Source organism: Mugil cephalus, chromosome 6, assembly GCF_022458985.1.
Source record: "Mugil cephalus isolate CIBA_MC_2020 chromosome 6, CIBA_Mcephalus_1.1, whole genome shotgun sequence".
NCBI classification, from domain to species: Eukaryota; Metazoa; Chordata; class Actinopteri; order Mugiliformes; family Mugilidae; genus Mugil; species Mugil cephalus.
In genome coordinates this window covers 15,330,371-15,353,579 of record NC_061775.1, presented here as the reverse complement: position 1 = coordinate 15,353,579, position 23,209 = coordinate 15,330,371, and the positions used below count along the sequence as shown (strand labels likewise).

The following is a 23,209-nucleotide window of genomic DNA, read 5'->3' as shown; positions in this document are numbered from 1 at the left end:
TACAGACACACTGACAGAAATAACAGCAGAATGTTTAACATGGCCACGGCTTGCTAACTTAGCCCCATAGTTAGCTCCACTCTCCGCTATACAGACACCACCACGTTAGCCCCGCTAGCCCCTATTTTATCATTCTGCCATTCTGGCTGTAAGTGTGTGTTTGCATGTTTGTTTATGTGTACGTCAGTGCGGAGCTCCATCCACAGTAAAACAGAAGCATGCTATTTTTGAGTTGTTCCTAAACTGTTTTTGTGTGTGTTCCTGTGTCAGGCTACATCCAAAAGTTTCACAGCAGAACACTGAATTGTCACAAGACGGTCAATGTTACATACTTTTCCTGTGTGAGTGGTCATAATGTTATTGGGTACACACTTGATTGGTGTATGCCCAAAGCGTTCTCTCACTCAGAAAGTGTTTCATTGCGACAGGGTCTCATCTGTTCCCATCTACAAACTGCTAAAATACTAGGCTGTTGATTTTTAGGGAAAACATGATCTGTGGCCAACCTCATAAACATCATGGGTGTCCACCTGAACAACAAAACTGCCTGGATTACTTACCCCAATGCTACTTGCATGACGCTGGTTGAGCAAAACATTTCTCGACTAAACTCAGATCTTTCCTTGTGTGCAGCAAGATGGAGGAGATTTCTCCACAGTCTGAGCTGGTCGGCACAAAAGGAGCAGCCTCAGTGTGAGAGATGCTAGCGGGATAAAAAAAAATAAAAATAATTCAGAGCCAGAGTCAGAACAATCATCTTTGACAAACTAGAGTGACTTGCGTCAGCGAGGAGCAGGAGGTCACTGAACAAAACTTCTGATCTCCATCTTGGACGATCCATCCTTCCCCTCCCGTGGAACACCACAGAGACAGTGAATTTTTAACGGACTCACTCGGCTCTGTTCACAGTTTCAGGATTCATTTCTATCCTTCACCGGCTCACCTTTGGTACACGGTCACACAGAAACCTGCACACATTTTTTGCCTTGATTTGTTTCTATGTTTCTTTTATCGCCACACTGTTGTATTTTCTCATGTATTATGAATGCCGGGTGTGCAGATTAGTATTTCGTGTTCTTTATAAATATTTCTCTGTGTAGATCTGAAAAATATAAGCCTTATTATAGCTCAAAGGCAAATTGTTATAAGCAGTTTTTTTTTTTTGGGGACACACCGAAATCCACAACGAAATTGCCGACAGTTAATCACAGTTTTACTGTGGAATAATGGGGATGGATTGATGGTGAGACAGAGGGAGCAGATGGTGGAGAGCTGGGACCGAAAACTCTCTGAGGCGCGTGGCAAGCAGGTGCTGCAGTGTGGCAAGTGAGTGAGAGGCTGTTAGGTCTGCGAGCTGAGCTGAAGCGCAGACTTGAGAAGAGCGTGACATGCGGGGAGGATTGGATAAATCACAGGGCGTGAATCTGAGCCAGGTAACACGTGACACAAGGAGGCAGTGAATACGAAGCACAAGGTAACAGTGATGGCAGAAAGCTAAGGAACTGTGCGACTGAGCTGAAGTGAGCAGCTGGGATAGACACAGTGTGTTGCAGGATGATGAGTGAGTCTCAGGTGGGCAGGTCGATGTCTGCATGTATGTGGCGGTGACACATACAGTAAAGGGACGACTTGAATCTCATCCATGAAAGTAAAACGCAGAGCGAAGTCTGATGCCCCAACAACACCATACCCTGCATCTGTATGTATATATAAATTTCCAATTTATTTATTTTACTTTTATTTATTTATGAGGTGTTTTCGAATGCATGCGATGCATTAAAATCAGAGTATGTGTGATGCATTACAAAAAAGGTGATGTGCCACACTGCAGCAATCCGCAGCAACAAATAAATAAATAATACAATGGTAGTTTGGGTAGAAAAATCAGCTACAGTAATAGTGATAATGACAATAATGCAAAGATACATAGACCCTAACGAGAAGAATCAATGAGAGAAAGAAATAAAGGAGGGAATAAAATGAAAATTAGGTGTAATATTAATAAGAAGAACCATCACAAAATTAGTTGATGGACATGGAGATAGGAGGAGAAGAGAGGAGTTGCCTTTCTTTAATGTTTCATTTGATGATACCATGACCTGGATGACTGAGAACCTAGATTGACTGAGCTTCATTTATTTGGAATATATTCAAAAGATAAATAAATGCAATATATACATAAAACTTATCTAGTCCCACCCCTTCTCCATCAGTTGTTTAACTTGATTGCTTCCATATTTTGCTAAAGGAAAACAGTTTCTACGCCATCTAACAAAAATAAACAAAAACAGAACAATAACAACAACAACAACAACAATCAACAAGGTGAGGCATTTATTCTTTAATTTAGTGCAATACTTTCTGTTTCCTCCATATATCTCTTGAGTATAATATTTTTATACACTTTTAACATCACAGATAATCCAACAGAAACAAAAACTTTTTTTACTTGTTTTGGAAATTAAAATAAATAACAACAATAAAGTACTGCGTCCAATTCAGAGGTAGCCACTGGCCTCTCCAAAATCACCTTTCTAGATATGGTTTTTATAATTAAATTGAAATCGGTCGTAACATCAGTTTCTGCAAACATAAAAAGACTCTGGAAGTGGAAAGAGACTGTAAACTCCATTGTGACGAACATGACCCCATTAGGACAGCAAGAAATACTAATGGTCTGCAGTGGTTATATATATACAGTGGGGGAAATAAGTATTTGATCCCCTGCTGAATTTGTAAGTTTGCCCACTTCCATAGAAATGATCAGACTCTGGTTTTTATGGTTGTTTACTGGTTATGGGTATAGACAGAATATCAATCGAAAATGCATAAAAAACACACAATCTAAAAGTTATAAATTGTTATGTATTTTATTAAGGGAAATAAGTATTTGATCCCCAAGCACAACACAAGTCAGTACTTTGTAGAGAAACCTTTGTTGGCAAGCACAGCGATGAGACGTTTCTTGTAGTTGGTCACCAGGTTTGCACACAGCGCAGGAGGGATTTTGGCCCATTCATCTTTACAGACAGTCTCTAAATCCTTCAAGTTTCTTGGCTGCCTCTTGGAAACTCGGAGCTTCAGCTCCCTCCACAGGTTTTCGATCGGGTTAAGGTCTGGAGACTGACTAGGCCACTCCATGACCTTAATATGCTTCTTCTTGAGCCACTCCTTTGTTGTCCTGGCAGTATGTTTTGGGTCATTGTCATGTTGGAAAACCCACCCACGAGGCATCTTCAGTGTTCTTGCTGAGGAAAGAAGGTTTTTGTCCAAGATGTTACAGTACATGGCTGCATTCATTGACCCCATAATGCGGTGAAGTTGCCCTGTACCCTTTGCTGAAAAACAGCCCCAAAACATGATGTTTCCACCTCCATGCTTAACCGTGGGTATGGTGTTCTTTGGGTCATACTCACGTTTTTTCATCCTCCAAACACGGCGGGTCGAGTTAATGCCAAATAGCTCAACTTTGGTTTCGTCAGACCACAGCACTTTCTCCCAAGCCTTCTCTGAGTCATTTAGATGTTCACTGGCAAACTTAAGGCGGGCCTGTACATGTGCCTTCTTGAGCAGGGGGACCTTGCGGGCACTGCAAGAGTTCAATCCATAACGGCGCAGTGTGTTGCGAACTGTTTTCTTGGTGACGGAGGTCCCAACTGCTTCCAGATCATTAACAAGCTCCTGCCGTGTTGTTTTAGGCTGCTCCCTCACCTTTCTCATCATCATCCTCACTCTATGAGGTGAGATTTTGCGGGGAGCTCCAGACCGAGGACAGTTGATGGTCCTTTTATGGGTCTTCCACTTGCAAATAATGGCACCAATAGTTGTCACCTTCTCACCAAGCCTTTTGCTGATGGTTTTGTAACCTATACCAGCCTTGTGCAGGTCTACAATCTTGTCCCTGACATCTTTTGACAGCTCTTTGGTCTTGCCCATGGTGCTGTAGAAGTTGGAATGTAAGAAACTGATTCTTAGAGCAGGTGTGCTTTATATACATGACGAGTTAAGATCAGGAGTATTGGTAATTAGTTGACTGAGCACAGCTGTGTGCCACATGCGCACCAGCCAATCTGTAGGAGCCTGAATTCTAAGTGAATTGTTGGGGATCAAATACTTATTTCCCTTAATAAAATACATAACAATTTATAACTTTTAGATTGTGTGTTTTTTATGCATTTTCGATTGATATTCTGTCTATACCCATAACCAGTAAACAACCATAAAAACCAGAGTCTGATCATTTCTATGGAAGTGGGCAAACTTACAAATTCAGCAGGGGATCAAATACTTATTTCCCCCACTGTATATATATATGTGACTATATTTCATCTTTGTGAAGGGACCAAATACTTTCTCTCATCCTGGCAGGCGGAGGAAGATGGCTATGCGTCAGTCAGTCACCCAGAATTACAATGTTGCGCCTCAGAAACGTCTTAAGAGAGAAAAAGATCAGGTAGGAGAGTGAAGCGCTCAGAAAATAAACAGACTGCGCTAGAAGGGATCTCAATCTTTTTAAGGCAGCATTATTGAGGTACAGAAGGCACGGCTGGCCTCCCAGCTTCGCGCGCTTAATGAGCGTGTTTCTCAAACCTGCCTCAAGATAGAGGAGAGAGTATAGCCCAAATCTCAAACAGCAGCCCCTGCACATACCGTTATCGGCCTCTCGCTTTATACACGCGGCGCAGGAGCCGCGAAGAGATTGAGCAGCTGTTTCAGCAGCCCGCGCTGAATTACTTTCTTTACTTTGCATCCACAGCGAGGAGGCTGACGGCCTCTGTGAGTGGGAGGCAAGCTGAGGAGTAACAAGGGTCAAGCATTTATCTTTACCGCAGTAGACTGGTCTCCCACATGGACGTATGTACACTACCAGTCTGAAGTTTGGACGCACCTTCGCATTTAATTCACCGAGAATGTGTGTCCAAACTTTTGACTGGAAGTGTACAAACAGCTTTACTCTCTGACACACACAGACGCACAATTTACATTTAATGCACTGAATAAATCCTTAAAAACTATAAACAACTTCAAAAATACTCAACATACAGTAATGTTTATATGATTTGGGGAGCTGCCGTAAAGCCCGCTTCATATTTTAGCTGTCTGCCATAACATACTCGTCACCTGTTTCATATAATTTATTCATGCAAACGTGCATACTTTCTAGTTAAAGGTTTGTTTTCATATCCCTCCTTTTATATGCTCCATGTTCTGTTGGAAAGAAGACCAAAACTACCCTGTAATTATAATCAGATGTACTTGTGTCTTATTTTTAGGATATTTATAAGAATGTTAATTTATGCGTTTACACTGTCAGCAGCCTTTGCTAAGTATTTTTTTATTATTATTATTATTATTTATTTTTCCTGGCCTTTTTTATGTTAACAAACTAGTGACTAAATTCAGAAAACCAGAACTGCGGGATTGAACTGAGCAAACAAAAAAAAATGGCCTGGGTGTTTTTGAACTTGCGTCCTAATGCATGATTTAGGACCAGATTTGGGATGGTTTTGGGGTGGGGTAGGTAGGTAGGTAGGGCGCAGGGTGAACAAGAAGCGCCCCAGCTAACAAGCGTTCAGTCCTACAGAGTCCCTCAAGGTATGTGGGAAAGCGATCCAGGTAGACATATTGCAGATGGATAAGGGATCCCATATCCCTCTCTTGCTCCCCGGTAATCTTGGAGCAGATGTTAATTTAGTTGCTCAGACTATTCTCAGTGCCCTAGTTATGAAACCAGCAGATCAACCAGAGGTCAAAAACTTTGATGAACAGTGACGAAGGTAAAATCATTTTCAGAGCTTGCCTCAGAGTTTTCTTCCTGCGTTAGCTGACTGTACTGTACCTGACTCCTGATAAGAATCAAGTGATTATTACTTCCTCTTTGTTGTTGTGAACCCTGGAGGATAGGAGCAGTATAGTGTCATCTGAAACTTTAATAAAAAGAAATGAAATAATGTGAAAACATTTTGAATTGATTAAACTAACATGCATATTGTGCCCTTGAAGTTTCTGACCCCAATTCAATTCAGTTTTAATACTATTTGTATGCCGTGCAAACACCCACTGATGCTTCGGCTCACGAGCGATTCCAAGCCTTCTCCATATTTTTCATTTTTCTTTCTACCTGTTACAGGTTGATCTTGGAGTCAATCCATTCAAACAATGCCGTTCCAGATCTATTCTGGCTTTTTTGATGCTTTTGGCCAAGGCTGTTCATGCCTCTCCTCTCTTCTAATCTTGAGCTTTATGAGTGGATTGCAAGGTGACACGCGCCCTCTGTATATGCTCTAATGAAGTCTTTTCTTTATACTGCTCTCAGATAATGATGTGTCTACCCCCTGCAGAGTGTTCTGCACTCGGAGACATACTGTGTGCTTTTATTTGCCACGGAAAGGATCCAGAGAAGACAATAGTGTCTTCGGTGAAGGGCTTTTTATGTTGCAGAGCTCACCAGCGTATTGTCAGAATTAACCTGGGAGTTTGGCCACCCCTAAAGTGTCCACTGTCTCTATGATGGATTTATTTTGGTTATACAGGGTCTGGACTCTAACACCGAGTGAATTTAGTTAGATTAGATTCTAAATTTATTCATTTGTTCCTTACATGAAAGTGGACATCTGGATTTGTACATGAATGCACACTACATTTTCAAATCAACACCTCCATTCTTAGAAAGGAGCAGCAAGACAAAAATGCTTCCATGTATTTCTGTTTCACACCTATTACATTTTTAATGTCGCACAAGAACGCCGCCACCCTCTGCTAACCCTTCAACCTTTACAAGCGATGGGTGCTAGATGCAAACTTTGATTGTAGTTAATTCATTTAATCATTGATTTAATTATTCATCAGATATCCTTGTTTAATGATACAGACCAGGATCACTCTGCAACACTTAATGAGCTACTTTAAAAACAGGAAGAGGCAAAAGCTCTCTATGGGCCGCACATAAAAAATGTTACGCAGAAACACACTTTCATTTTGAAATAGTCTCCCATTTGGTCCGCAGGGGGTCAGAAGGATTTTATTGCACCATTCCTCTACCGTAGCATTAGAACAAAAATGAAACCTGTTCAGTTTTATTTTAGGTCAGACGGGGGCATTGAGAGAAGCTGATATAGACAACTTATATAACTGAAAAGCTAAAGGTTATGTAACATATAGTGCAACCTCTGGACACGCACACACGTAAACAGTATTAATGACAAGTATTAAGGTAATTGATTGTGGTTTAAGTTAATTCTTGAAGGAGAAAATAAATGACAGAAATGGTTATTAAATGAGAGAACACGCTGCATTCTGGAAACATGATTATTTTTCTCAGATGCTGCCTGGCAACTTCTCAGAGCCAAGAAATAGTCTGATACATAACACCCCATATGACCACAAATTTGCCAGTTACGCTTTTCTCATTTGAGTTGTCAAATTTATACAGTTTTGTTTATATGTTCTTGTTACTTGTTTTATGTGTGCCAAGTTTCCGGTAACCCAAATGCAGGACGCAGAGGGAGGCAGAACCAAGAAGCTTTAATGAAAACTAACAAACCAAGCAACAAAAGGCGCCGCAGGAAAGGGTAGCGCGTTCAAAAAAACACAACTGTAAACGCAGGTGAGGACAAACGAGTAACATCGACACAGAATGAAGGGAAAGGGAGAAGGCAGGGCTATATTTACACACATGGGCAGGGAGGCTAACGAGACACAGGTGAAATGAAGGTGGAGCCCACAAAGAGAAACCAATCCAACAATCAAAGGGGGGAGACGCAGGAAGTAAAACAATGAAGTAAAACAACAGTGAAGAAATTTACAAAATAGAAATAGGAAACTAAAGGAAAACCAAACAGGGTCACAGAAAATACTCTGAAATTGAAACTGAACCATGAAAATTTGACAACAGTAGTGGTTATGTGTGCAGCACACATCCAGGACAAAGCTCCCCTACAGGACAATAGAAGCTACGCATTGACGTCACTGCCCACTGAGGCCACGCCCCCTGAGTGGCAAAAACATGCCGAAATTTATCAGTAAATACAGCGAGACTCGGAAAAATGACCATTATCAGCATGGATTAGCCTCAGTTTCAGTTAGTTTAAGTTAATTTCAGTTATGATAACTGTAGCTAAATAAAAGATGCTAATGCTAAGAGCTTAACTGGGAAGTAATGTTAGCCATACAATACTGTAGCATCTGACCGGACGTTAAAAGGATGACGAGGAGTGATCACAAATATTCCATTTATTGTTGGAACCCAAATAGTTACTGTCAGTCCTAACTACGCCCAAACAACAACACTGACAAACTTAACTGACAGCCCTCCAGGACGTAACTTAAGAAGTAACTTAAGGAATGACCTCATCCAGAAATTACATAAATTGTACCGTACAGTTTGGTACACTCAGTCGCTCTTCACCTTTTTTCCTAAATTAATTTTACAATTTAGATGGTATTAAAGCCTATGATTCAAACTAATGTTCAACTGTCACTTTTTGCCATTAGCCACGGAGACTTCGCTTGTGGTGACGCCATGTGCATAATGTCTATTTAATGTGCATCATATCATATCATATCATATCATATCATATCATATCATATCATATCATATCATATACATCGCATCGTATTATTGTGGATTGTTTATATATATACTGTGTATATATATCTATCTATATATATATATATATATATATATATATATATATATATATAGATAGATAGATACAGTGGGGGAAATAAGTATTTGATCCCCTGCTGAATTTGTAAGTTTGCCCACTTCCATAGATATAATATATATATATATATATATAGATAGATATAGATATATAGATAGATATAGATATATATATATAGATAGATAGATACTGTAGATATAGATATATAGATATACAGATATATATATATATATATATATATCTATATATATATATATATATATATATATAGATAGATATAGATATATAGATATAGATATATAGATATATATATATAGATATATAGATATATATCGTATTTCATGTCCTATTGCAATGCATCGTATGTCGTTCAGCCATATCGTATCGCATGATTACATCATCACTGTTGCTAACACTAAAGACGAAATACAATATCAGCACAACTCATTTGTGATGTAAAAGCCTGATTGTTGCCGCAGTTGATACTTTCAGTTTTTTTTTTTTTTTTTTAAAGTAGCAAACATAAAGCAAATTTTAGCATCTATGTGTAAAATATCAGTCCAACACGGATACACACGTGGTCACACACATGCAGAAACAGTAAGAAAAAATATGGGAGAGGATTAAGATAGGAGCGTTATGCATTCTTCCCCTGAGGAGGTCTTCTTTCTGGTTTTCTCTCTGGAACGAGGTAGCCAGGACTCCAGGCTGAGAGGTTTATTTGGATCCTATCCAGAGTGTACACTATGGCAGCACTGTTAGATACTGTGCAGGAAATACCACGTAAAAACTGAAACACATATCACTTATACGCATGCATCAGCACACACCTACACCACGATGATTATCATTTTACTGATTATCACAGGGGAGTTGTAAAACTTTGATAATCTGTTCAGTAGCACTGGCTCCTAATAACCATGTAAAACTTCATCTAATCATTTTTCTGTGGTTGGAAAATGTGCGTGTTTTCCGTACGTGTTTGCTGTACATCGATATGTGGCCCGATGAGTTTCTGGTAGGGACAGAAACATGGCGAGAGCAAAACGTTCGTATTTGAAGAGGTGATTTCAGTTAGAATCGGAGCGGTGGTTTATATCAGACTCCCTTCAGTGGCCTCTGTTTCTACTGGCGCTGCTTTTTTGTCACAATGAGCTTTCGTGTACTCACAGCGTGACTGAGTTTGCACAAGACAGGAGATGGTGTAAAACCAAAGCCCGACTTCCATCGACGTCGGCAAGTTTTCGAGGCGGGTGACCTGCACACACAGACTGTCACTTTGAGCAGAGCACTTTTCACCACAGTGGGTGGCCACGTAACTACACAAGGAAAAGATAGTTTGCTAAAGAAAAACAATTTTAGAGTGATTTTGTTGTGTTATATAGTTCTATAGATATTTAGTTTCTGACCACATCCCCCCAACCATTACTGCGGGTGCATTTCTTTCATTCCAGGGACCAAAGTACACCTTTGACACACCTATCTCAGACTCAGCTCATTCAACAGAGGTTGAATAGAAAGTGCACATAAGGTGAATATAATATGAATTCTGTATAGTATAAAGCTGCAGTGCTGCAGATCTCAGCAAGTAACAGGGGTAGACAGCAATACAGAGTTTGTCCAGGTGCATAAAAACACACAAGTTTCAGAGAGAGTGCTCTATGTGAGCCGGAAACAAAAGAGAACAATCTGCTGCCTGCCTGACGAGCAGTCTAATGAAACAGTGCGATTTAACGAGTGAGCCATCCCTTCAACCCATCTTCTCATTGAAATGTAAAATTGTTTCATAAAACGCTACTACGGCAGCAGATCCGGGCATAAAGTGACACTTTTGTGGATCTCCCGCAGCAGAGGTAATGAAGTGGGAAAGAAATTACGACATCTATGACGACTCGATCGCCTGCTCGATGCCGGTACAAGTGTCGTTCACGCATACGGCTGATTCAAATACACATTTTCTCTCGGCAGACGACGACTGCCGAGAATAAATAACTTCACAATGATGACAGAGTGTCAGACTATAATTTTTAATGCTAAATCTGCAGGAGTTGGTGTCATTCTAACAAACAAACCATACACTGCATCTAAACAGCAGCAGAAGTTTGTGTCAAAAATGCCAAAAAAAATAAAACAAAAAATTAACCTACGAGACAAATGGCAACACTTCAATGTGCAAGATTTCCTAATGTTTCCTTTCTCTCTAACATAAAATTATCATGTTTGATCCAAGGCTCTCATGTTCATTTTCTAATATTTTAACCTAAACTCGCTGACTTTCTTCTTTATAAAAAATATGAATAAAAAGAGTCAAAGCCTTTTTTTTTCCCTCTTGAAATTCATCAGAAATAAATAAAGTTTCCTCCATGGCACTGTTCACCAAACTTGCAGAACTCCAGACAACAGAGAAGCAGTGGCATCACTTTTATCAGAAAATCTGACATGGTTTAAGGTTTTAAGAAACTTAACTGTAAAAACAACAACAACAACAACAAAAAACATTGTTTCATGCGATACATATCAATGAACCAATAACTGATTTCACAGCCACATCGAGTCCCGACTACATACAGTTAGCAATGTTTTATTTATTTACTTATTGTTTTTATTTTTTCCTAAGGATAAAAATAGTCAGCATCTCATAAGATGCCAAATGCTGCGACTGCTGTTGTGTATGAAATTGTTAACTCATTTTATAAATAGCAGCACCATACTGCTCATTGCATAACCGCCTGAGGCTTTTGATATTGTGGTTTGAACTGCATTTGATACTGCTGATCACAACATCTTGCCAGACATGCTACATTATGGCAATTTTCATGTTTCTATTATAGCAGCCTTTATTTCCCAGCGGAGCACTCGAAGGTAAATTTTTATGCTGATGATTTTATTCTATAACAGGAGGGGCGTCAAACTCATTTCAGTTCGGGGGCCACATACAGCCCAATTCGATCTCAAGTAACTTTATAGTACAATAATCTACAAGTAAAGACAACTCCAAATGTTTCCCTTTGTTTTAGTTTCTTGTGCTCAAAACTATTCTGACTAATCACTCTTTGCATGGAAGGTGAACAGTTGATAAGTCTACTAAAGTATTAAATTTGGGATGTGTGTTTTGTAAGGTGCAGAGAGACTAGATCAGCTTCATACACAGCTACTCTGTCCATAAGAGCTCAGCCTCCAACACATTAACAAAACTACTTAGCCCCTTAGCTCCCTACGCCAGAAAATACATTATCACAAAGAGACATCTACAAGCACCCACAACATTTATTTGTGACCAGCTGATCACTACCTTTGAATTTAAATATTAAAAAAACAAACATGTATATTTTGAATAGGCTTACCTTTAGTTAATCAGTCTGTGGTACCAAACCTTTGGTGCGAATTTTGGAGCTCATTTGAATCCAGTTCACAGTGTCTTAACTGCACGGTATATATTGTGGCAAACCCTTCTTCAGAAGTGTCCCAGCAGCAGCAGCTGAAGAAACACGTCCCCAGGCTCCGTCCACGTCCAAAGGCATCCAGTAGGATAAATTACAGTAACATAAAACACTATAGACTACTAAAAAATCCCAGTAGGTTACCCTGAACGACTTGACTAATTGGCTAATCAAACAAACTGACACCTGTCCATACCATTTACGACCATAGACTGCGGTGAGTTCAGGAACCTTGTCAAACGTAGGACATCCCAAAATCTTAAAGAACCTTCCAGAATACCAGTGGTTTTCTATGTAATTTCTGCATTTTATACTTCCTGCCATGTTAGATCCTTATATATGTTCTATATCCTCCACACAACTGTTCCTCTGTCTTCTTTGACCACTTTTAGAACTGCTTTGAGTCATTTCTATACAGAAATAAGAAGATAAGGAAAAAATAAAATAAAATAAAATAAGAAATTCTGAGGGGTCCAAATTCTACTACCAGGAAAGAAAGTTGGAGTAGCTTAGGTTGTTTCACATGAAGGACTTGTAAGCTCCATTGATTTGTGTGAGGGGGTTTTGGATAGGACCAGCTAAGGCCATTTATTTTTTACCAATGATTTTTACTCACTACTTTAGAATTAACATTTAACAGAACCAAATGAGTGTTTGCGGCTTGTTTAATCAATCAGTCTGGCCCACTCATGCCTAAAGAGTCCTAGAGGATCAGATAATCTGAACCTTTGAGTACCCATCTCTTAGATGACCCTCTCATGAAACCATTATTGCTCACCCAAATAATTTCTACTGTCTCTGCCAGCTTAAAGTATCTAGGTTATGCTAGTAGATGACACATTTTTCTTAAAACTTTTTCACTTTCCTCTGCAACTGGGACCGAAAGCTAAGACCTCATACCCCTCCTAATTTGATTTTTAATGATTTTTCTTTAGTATGTCTTCTGGAAATCCTCCAACTTTAAGTAGGTGCTAAGCTAAATTGTCCGTAGCCGTGCTTCAGTGTGTGAAAGAAACAATTTTAACCGCTAACAACTCCACACTCCTCCATGAAACTCCTTCTCCATTTAGCTTATTATTAAACGATTTTGTTTTATTGTCTCTGACTGCCAATGTAATTTATTGGCGCGCTTCTCATGATTTATATTTCCACCGCAACAGGCACCTGTTTCCAGTTATAAAGCTCTGCTAAACCCACTTAGCACCGAGCGGTGAAACAAACGACAAATGACAGGCCAATGTGGATAGAAATTGGTATAACAGGTGAAGATAGGGGAGAGTTTAGCAGCTAAAAAAACAAATCGTCTGAAAATACAATTTATGCTGCTGTAGAAGTTAGTTGATCTCACCGACAGTTAAGGCTACCTTTTGTGGGTTTGTGCATCGCTTTGTGTGCGATTAATGTCTAACTGATTCGCAAAAGATCCAAAAAATACTGTTTTCCTATAATAAAAAGATAAAAACATGCAAAAACGTTTTAATTTGTAATCCAAATTACACATATACAAGGATTCAAGATATTAGCATGTCATTTTCAGAGACCACAGCCAAAAGAACAACAAGAGAAAAAATACAATCTGTACATGTTTCAGTTTACAGTGAGTAGCCAGTTGAAGAGTACCAGAGAACACTAAGGCCAATCATCAGCAGACAGAACATTGCCTTTTTTTTTGTATTTAATCCACCACAGCAGAGTATCAAGAAGTATTTTTGCTACAAAACAAGGACTGATGACCCCTTTATTAGCAGTTAGCTGCATAAGTTACATTGTGATAAAAGCAAAAAAACAAAAAAAACAAAAAAATCCAGAAGGTATCTATCTAAAGTCTAGCGTTACTGTACATGTCTTCTCACAAGCTTTGGAAAAACCAACCTGGCAAAAATATGCAGCTCTTTTGTACAGCTCCTGGTCCAACCAACATGTGTTTCCCACGGCAACAAATGCTGTGATCCATTTTTAACCCTATTAAATACTGGTCCTGAGAATGGTGTTTGTATTTAGTTTAGTTTCAAAAGCTTTCATGTCCTTCAGAGCATGAAGGTAGTCGGTGAACTAGATTTTAAAGCTGCAGAAAACTCTAAATCACAAATTTGAACGTTTTCATCTGTCCAGGGACGTTAATTCTATTTGGTGTTATGGTTGGGTTGAATGGGCTTAATCAGCTAAGTTCTCAACAGAATTGGCCTGAATAAAGTTAAACGGAGGGACCCAGAAGTGGACTGACTAAAAATGGCAATTCCGGAAGATGACATGAGGAAAGATTGGAAAAGTCTGTTTCTATCATCCCATGTATTGACTGCCTGTGGGTGTTATCAACATGACTGACAAGAGGATATAGACTATCCTATGAGCAGTGCTATTTACCCGAGGGGAGACCGGAAGCTAGCCTGACTCACCCTCGACTCTTCGATAACAAAGTGGTATTACTGTACTTACATTAGGTCCTTCACATATTACTTTCATCAATGTAAAACCTTGCAACAATTCTACAGGAGTAACCAAAAATAGTTAACTTATTTCCTGACCGACAAATTTGTTAACCCCCATGCTAGAGATAGCAATTTGGCTAATAGCTTTTATGCCACATTTTGCTCTTCCTCCTTAACTGATGCGTTGCAGAAAGGAAAGTTGTTGGACTGGGTCATTTTTAAGCAGCAGATGTGAATATGAGTCACCACTCCATCACTCTATATTCAGTTCCCAACCTGTTCATCAAACATAAATATTCATCTCTAAATAAAAACCTGATGAACCTCCACCAGACACAAACACACTCTTGCCCACTCTGTCAGACTTAATTGATTTTCATCTATGAGGAGAATTTTAATGTATTTGTCATTTCATATTACCGCTGGCCTTGGTACTTTGTAGCTGTGTCTGCCGTCTGTTTTCTTTCATCCACTCGAACACAATGGAAATTTTTTATTTCAGAACCATGTTTTTCACCACCGCGATACTGTTTTGCCATCCCGCTAACAAAGTAACCCGGATCTCATTTTAAATTCCCCTTTCTGGAAACGGAGGACGTAACCCTTATATTTAAACTGCACAAATAACATGTTTTTGACTCATAAAAACCTCCTCAATTCAGTTATTAAAATTCATTTTGGCACCAACACTCACATACTGTCTAAGAATGCCGAAAGCCAGAGGAGGCAGCCATTCTCCACATCTATTAACTCAGAGCTTTGACCTGATGTGATGTTGATGATCAAAGTTTACAGAGCGAAATCCTGGTGGTGGAGCGGTGAGGGAAATGAAAACTTTTGATCCTGGACAGCTTTGTTAACGCACACAGTCACATTAATACCAGAGCACTGTAATGAAAGGAGCGCAGATGTGCTTCAAAAAACCCGAAGCCAGGTAACAAATGTATTTTTATAGTTGATCCACTGTCTCATATAAGTATGCAATGACAACGGTTGCAGTTGTGATCAGAGGAGAATGTCCCTACTCGGAGCACTACTGTGGGAGTACGGTTCATATGTTTTTCATTAAAGACAAAACTTTATATACTTCCTATAAAATCTAACTGCAGATTTTTAATTTTGTGTGCCCATTTAACACCCAGAGCTGCACACTAAAGCCATTTATTTTTTTGCTGGTAAGATCATCCAAAGCATCTCACAGTAGGCTTCGCCCTCCTGTGTATCCATCCAGTGTGTCTCTGTGGAAATGATTCACACACACTCTCTCACGCACACACGCACACACACAAACATACACGCAAATAATGAGGTGGATCAAAACACACTCACACATGCACTCATTATCATGGCGAAGTGCTCCAGTCGCTGTTGCAAAACACGAGGAGCTTTAAAGCAACATACAGAATCAAGACTGAACACAATCAAAAGAATGTACAAAAAGGCACATTTGACCCCAGTGCTGCTTGTACTGTGAGATTCAAGTGTAAATGAGCGTCTGTAGCATGGCTGTCGTAGCTCTCAACCATCACAGAGACAACATCCCGTCCCAGCGCGTCGCTCTGGCTGCTCGCGTTTGTTAGCACGGGTGCTAACAGCTCAGATGATGTCCATGAGCCTGAATGCTAGCCAGTGCAAGGCCTTGCAAGGCCGGGAGTCAGCATGGTCCCTAGTGTCGTCAACTGTCCTAAAGAGGCAGCAAATCTCTTTACAAGCTGTCCCATGGAAATACAGAAGTGCCGATCCCAACACCATGTTCGTCACATATCATCACCCTCACCCCACCCCACCGCTTGAGCCTTTTGGGGAAGGGTGGGGGCAGTAGCTGCTGGCGGGGTTTGAGGATGCTAATCATCCCCTCCACCGTACAGGTCGGCCAGTTTGCGGAATCGTGGCCCCCAGTCGCCGAGGTAGTCGTAATCCTGGTCTCCGGAGCTTGAGGAGGAGTGCAGGGAGCTGAGGGAGCCGGCGGTGGAGCCACTGCCCTCATAGTCAAACACCAGCAGGGAGTCGTACGGGGGAGCGGTGGGGTCGTTGTCGGCCGCCTTCAGGCCCTGGGAAAAAAAGGAAGATGGAGGGGAGAGGGATATGAGCAAACAGTATTAAAATGGCAACGGATGGCATGAAAACCGATGCTTTATAACTGCAAGATGAAAATGAAATGAGCTCTTGTAGCCACCAAATTTTCACCACAGACTGCTTTTTATTAACCTTGTCTGATGGAGGAGACAGGAGTGTAATAAAGTGGAGGACTGATAAAATAAGGCTTAAAAATGAAATGATTTTTTTTCTTTTCTTTGAACTAAGTAGATTCATTTATACCAGACTGGTCACAGGTTAATCAGTGGCGTTCCCTACTAATCATTTCTGAGCCAGTGAAGATTGTGTGAAATCTTTAGTTCCATGTTTGCGCCGGAGATTTTTCAATACAGACTTGCACTCCAGAGCATCCCTTTGACTGAGAGAAGCAGAATTTATGGTTGAGTGAGCTACAAGACTCTGACAATATCTAGTAGAGGATTATAGTAATCCTATATTTCTATAGTAACTGCATAGTAAGCCTAAGGGTATTAAAGAAACCAACGTTAATGCCTTCATACCGGAGCAATGTAACACTAGTGTAAAACCACAGAAGCACTGTCTGATGGCCCTCACTGACTCACTGACCACCAGAAAGGAACATAGCTCACTCTCCCACACAACTGGGATTCAAAATGTCAGCGTTCACTCCTCCTTCACTTAAGCACAACTCGAGACTAGAGACGTAAATCTGGGGGACATAATTCGGTCATATCGTGGGGAACCACATCCCTAGGGTTAGGGTTAGATCATTGCTGAGCGCTTACGGATAGGGTTAGTGTGTGTGTGTGTGTGTGTGTGTGTGTGTTTGGGTAGTGTGGAAGAGTCGGAGGGACGGTAGGGAGAAGGAGGGACGGAGGGATTACGGAGAAGTGCAGGAGAGAGAGGGGGATTTGGGTCATGCTGGACAGATGCTGCCTCTATATCTAGGAGGAGATTCAGCAGATTACCCAGTGCGGCCTGAACTTCAAACCCCCCTCCCACATCCGCATAATATCACAAATAAAATGGAAAAAGAAAATGTAGAAAAAAAAGGGAATTTCTGTAATTAGCATCTGAAAATTAAAAATTGCCCTGCTAAGGATCCAAAATAATGCCTGTCCTTTTTGCCTCTTGCCGTCGCTCAGAATGACCGGAATGGGAGAAGTAAATCTGATAAGCTGTGGAAATGTTCTGTGGGCCCCGTCTGTCGTCTGACTGAAGACACTCCTGTCACTCTGGAACTCAATGGGAGGAGAGAATTAACGCAGAGAGGGACAGGCAGGATGAGGAGCATCAGCTTGTCATGTCTGTCGGATTAAGCTGTCTAGATCAGCTTGCCATGTCTGACAGCTCCCGCTCATTATTCATAGCTGCGTCTGGCAGATGTCTTTATGCAGCCCGACCAAAGACTAACACACACACACACATTGGGGCACTAAAAAAAAAAAAAACACAATATGGAAGCAACTAGTGCACAGGCAGCAACATGCACCACCTCCACCTGGGATGATGACGGGTATTACCCCCGTTAAAGAAAGAGTTCCCTCCAAAAAGCTCATCTGATTAACCCAGAGTCGCGTTAATCCATCTGAGGGAATGTAACACTGTTAGGAAGGTTTAAAGACAGACCAAAGACAATACCAATTCCTTATCCTGATTTCTACAATCCATAAACTCCATTCACTGCATCAAAGCTACAAAGGGAACCAACTGTTGAGAAGCGATCAAGGGAGTGCGGTGGGAGGTAACACGGTAGAAGCCACAATGACAGGATTTTCACCTCACCTCATGTTTCGTCTGACACGCTGTGAACACACGACTCTCAGACTGTTCATTTGAGACTTACTGAATGTAGCTTCTTGATCATTGTCACAGAAAATATTCAGTCGGGGGTCCTACACATTTTCCTTGGTAAAATTCTGCACCAATTTTCAGAAACCTCAGTATATTTTGATATTCAAGTACAGCTACGCAGCTATTTATACCATCCTGACTCTCTTTGCTGTTATGTTTGCCAAATAATTGCCAAGGCATTGTGGCTTCATGTAATGTAGGGCATACCAATTAACACCAAGCTCAGTTCAATGCATTTTATTCAAGCTACAACATTAAAGCAGCGAGGAACTAATAAGAGCAACACTATCTCTCTCAAAAAGGACTTGTTCCACCTGTTAATTCACGGTGAATACATTATATTATATGGTTTCCATTTATTTTTTAATCATTTATATATATATATCATTCGAATGGAAAATTGGTTGAAAAATGATTACAATTTCCCGTTGTCTGTGGTGAAGATTTCAATGAAAAGGTCGCCGAGTGCAACCACTGAGAAATAGTTTCCTCACGAAAAAGAGTCTATTTACTTCCATGAGACAGCTACAATACTGCATAATTCAAAAAGGAATAGAGGCAGTAGTCTGGAAACGCAAATATTTTTACATACTCTCTTTTGTTTTTCCATATATATTCAAACTAAAAATTATTCAAATTATTCAAATATCCTATACTCACTTTTCTTGTTTTTTTCATACTGCATGCAGATCATGTATTATTGAATATCATTTTTAATATATATACACACCACTGGACACTGCTCCTTGTTTCCTGTTTTCTTGGTTAGATTATTTTAACCTCAGCAACGAATAGTTAACCTAACCCCAACTAAGAATTTTAGATAAAAGCTGTGTTAAGCTGTGTTGAATGAAAATCACCCGTTTACTGAAAAATACTAATATTCTACTTTGAGCAATAGTTTCCATTTCATTTAGTTTTTAATATAAGTTTAAGTTGGCTAGTAAAATATTATTAAATCCATATATATCACCCTATTAATATGGGAGTGGTTCTAAAGGTTTTAATAGTGGATGCCCTACAGGTCTATACCTGGTGTTTGCGCCTCAGGCGTCACTTGTCCATGTCACACTGCTGCACGGTTAGGTCGCCAGTTGGACCTAGTTTTGGCTTCAGACCAGTTGTGTTGTGACAAATCCTGCTGCAGGCTAATGCCTCCAGCTCAGATTTTAAGAGGGTTCAGAAAAAGTTTCCTCTTTAAGCAGAATATTTTAAAAATGTTTTCTCTTGTGACAAATTCTGGAAGTATGTAATGCTGCACAGCGACGTCCATCTCTCTCTGTCACTGTATGCTAAACTGTGTGCATCGACAGAAAAAGAAAAAGTTCTTTTCTATAGAAAATGAGACCATGGACCACAGTGACAGGGTACACCTGGTCCTAAACTGTGCCTTTAAGGGGCAGGGGACGCCCTCTAGCCAGTCTATTGGATTAAACGTAGTAGTAGATTTACCTTCAGTTAGCAAGGCAAGTCTACAGCCACTTAATCCAGACCATTAGCAAAGCTAATTAGGAATTATACAGACATTGTACTTTGTCTTTCTAACTGCCACTAACTGTTTTTCCCCATGTCTGCCTTTATGATCTCATCAAGATACTATGCTCTCCTGGTAAACCTGGGTTCTGGATGTTACTTTGACGTGGACCAATGGGCAAACACTGCGGCAGAACAAGCGCAAGGCATGGTGGTGTATGCTTACCACCTCCATACCAGTGCTTTGAGGTCAGCATGGGGACCCTGATTTGTCTGTGGCTTCACAGCCCCATACAAAACAAACTGTGATTCACATTTCTGCTATATCCAGCATTAACTTAGTTTAAATGTTCTCCCTGTGAATGTTTCCATGATGCCTTCGTGATGGACTGGAGATTTTTCCATAGTGTAGCTCCCCAATGGCCCTCTACTTCTACTTTATGTCTAGATAGGAAGAGTCTGCTCTCACAGAGCCTCAGCACCGTCATGTTTGCCTAGTAGACCACAATGAAACTGCCAAACACTGGCTCTGGAGTGGCGGCTTGACTTTGGTGGTGCCAAAGCCCCGATATTAGCAGTAGCTGCTGGCACCTGGCAGACGGCCAATGGAGGGTCTCCTACACGCTCACTGCAATTTGCAATCTGCAGATGGCACCAAATACTGGTACAACCAGTGTCTGGTGTACCGGCATGCCTCTTATCACCCATGATTATGCATTTCTTCACACTAGGGGAGCTGCCTGTGAACACCTGATATCAAGACTAAATACAGTTTACATCTGCTTCACTTTGTTTGATGCTTCCTGTGTGTGCTTCCATGTTTAGATAGGCACTGTATTCCGTTTCAAATAGCAGTAATCAAAGACTCTGAATGTCACAGTAGGTACGTTCCCATACTGGCAGCTCCAAATCCCTACTCTGAGCCTTGAAATAACAGTTTGAACTTTAATATCCTAAATCTTGTAAGGTGATGAAGTAAACTGCACACATCCTGCCCAGTCTTTGATGTCTTACACCAAAGGAAAAAAAAAGGGATGAGAGAAGCAAAAGAACTAATGTTGGCAAATCCAGCTTTTTGTGGACACAGTGTTCGCTCACTGCTTGTCAGACAGTTTGTATTACACCCAAGTTGTGATTCCTCACTTGTTGTGTGAGGAGAAGTGAGTGTGTCTGACACTAAAACGTAGCCTGGGCAGGCTGAATCTGACTCAGTGAGAGTGGACCACCTCCTCTGCTGAACTCACAGATGCAGGTTTGGGGTCTGTTCCTTATTTCACTGTTCCATACCTCGTGGATGAAGTCTCCTATGTCTCCTGGGTGGGGGGCAGCAGAGCGGATGGGGTACTGGTGGTCATGATGGAGAGGTCTCTCATCCAGGCGTCGGATCCCCACTTTGACGCAGTCTGGCTCCAAGGCATCGGGTTGCTGCAGCTGACTCAGATCATAGTCCTAAACATCCACACAAAGCCGGACATTAACATGTTGGAATTACAGTAATAGGTATTTGTATGAAATCACAAATCACTATTTTCCCGAAGGGTTTTACAACCGGTCAGGACAATAACTGACTCAGAGTGAGTGTGCTCTTAATAAATCAAAAACAACTTTACACGGCCACATCACCTCAAGGATTCCCAGATCAGAGACCTTGAATGTATTGAATGGTTGATCTGAATGCACCTGGCTTTATGTCATTTATTTTGAAATATAAACAATTCCTGACAGACTTTTAGGTGAAAGATACTAGAGCATACTAGCGAGACTCCTGGGGCCTCGCTAGCAGCTCTGAGAAACAAAATTTCTGGCAGTTGCAAAGTTAGCATGCAGATGTTTCAAATTAAATTATTTTGTTGACTGTTATTTCATCAGTAATCACAGAGTAGACCTAAGGTCCACTGGATTCATATCTAACAGTTAGATCTTTCCTGTAAATAAGATGTACTGTATACATAGTGTACATACATACTGAAAACAATGCAAAAAAAAAAAAAAAAAAAAAAAGATATATATAAGATATTGGTATAACAGTCACATCGGTCCTTTTTTATTTCGGTTCCTGCAGTCAGTAATCTATTTTGGGGACCTTACCCAACCCTGAACTTCAGCCATGCCTTAACGCAGAAATAGAATTCGCTATTGTGTCATGTTATTTTCATATGGGTGAGTGTTTGTCTGTATTTTTTCCTTTGCGTTTTCTGACATTATATGTCCATCTACCATCTACTCTATATTATTACTATTATTATTATAAGCTGATGTTTTTCCAACGTGAGTCTTTTAATGCGTTATGATATGAAACTACACATCGTGTAATAAGGATTCGACTTGTACTGACTAAAGCGTGGTTACAATAATTGACTAGTAAAATTATATTAAGGCTCTAACTAACTAAACCACTGACACGACCAACTCTGCTATTTTCTTTAAAGACAGACTGCTCGGAGCGCAGAAATAACCATCATAATAACAACTTGCAGTATTTTGAGCCAAACGCAACACTTCACAATATCGTCCGGGAAAATGAACTCAACGTCAAACACGGAGACATTATCAATCTTGCAGAATATTTGAGCAGCTGTATAAATTCCACCTAAAAGATAAACGAGAAGAAGGAGTTGTTTGCAAGCAATCGTAACTATTGCCGTATGATAACACGTCTTCTATTTTGACCCTAATGCCAAATGTACTTCTTGCCTCTGGCAATAAAAATACCAAAGGCCTGGATCTCATGCAGAACTTCACTAACACGGGAAAGTAGCAGTATTACACTGGCACTAAAATGACCCCCGCCTCTGTTCTGATATAACAAGCAGTGTGAAAATTTCAAGGACTCAGTACACTGAGCTCCTCTGACGCAACCGCTACCATTCCTCCTGCATCATCCACACTCAAGGAGAATAAAACACTACCCTAATGTTTTCTAATTAGCATCCATTTAGAGAAACAGTCATTCCTCCACCTTCTACCACACTACATTGGCACAATCAACAGACAGAGGGGAAGAGTGTGCCGGGGACTGTGATCTGTTCATGCTGAATGTTAGTGATGAGTCACTGCAGCAACCATCCAGAAACCATTTCGACATTTCTGGTCTCCAGGGAAATCGACTAAAGCAGCTTTTTAGGGGACAATAACAAGCAAGCTCTGGACTGACCTTGGGCTTTGTTCACAATAACGACTGACCAACAAGAATACTTTTTTTCTGAATAGCGTCGGAGAGCCCTGCAATAGCCCGGCAGGAAATGCTGTGCGCTCCTTCATGTATTTGTACACTTAGAAGAGTCAGCGA

At 40.5% G+C, this 23,209-nt stretch overlaps 1 protein-coding gene and 1 long non-coding RNA gene across 2 annotated transcripts in view; both read right to left on the bottom strand.

Annotated features, from left to right (window-relative positions):
* The window catches only part of LOC125009603, a 33,564-nt gene extending 20,607 nt beyond the window's left edge, over window positions 1–12,957 (bottom strand). The window contains exon 1 of the long non-coding RNA XR_007112962.1: window positions 12,011–12,957. This is a non-coding gene — a long non-coding RNA (uncharacterized LOC125009603). The remainder of the gene's footprint in view (window positions 1–12,010) is intronic.
* Window positions 12,958–13,568: 611 nt separating this feature from the next.
* LOC125009277 (cadherin-2-like) overlaps window positions 13,569–23,209 on the bottom strand; it is a 67,593-nt gene continuing 57,952 nt past the window's right edge. Inside the window, exons 15-16 of the mRNA XM_047587069.1 lie at window positions 21,208–21,369; window positions 13,569–16,586 (exon numbers count right to left, since the gene is read on the bottom strand). Of these exons, the coding sequence (XP_047443025.1) occupies window positions 16,380–16,586; window positions 21,208–21,369 (369 nt within the window). The 3' untranslated portion in view covers window positions 13,569–16,379. The remainder of the gene's footprint in view (window positions 16,587–21,207; window positions 21,370–23,209) is intronic.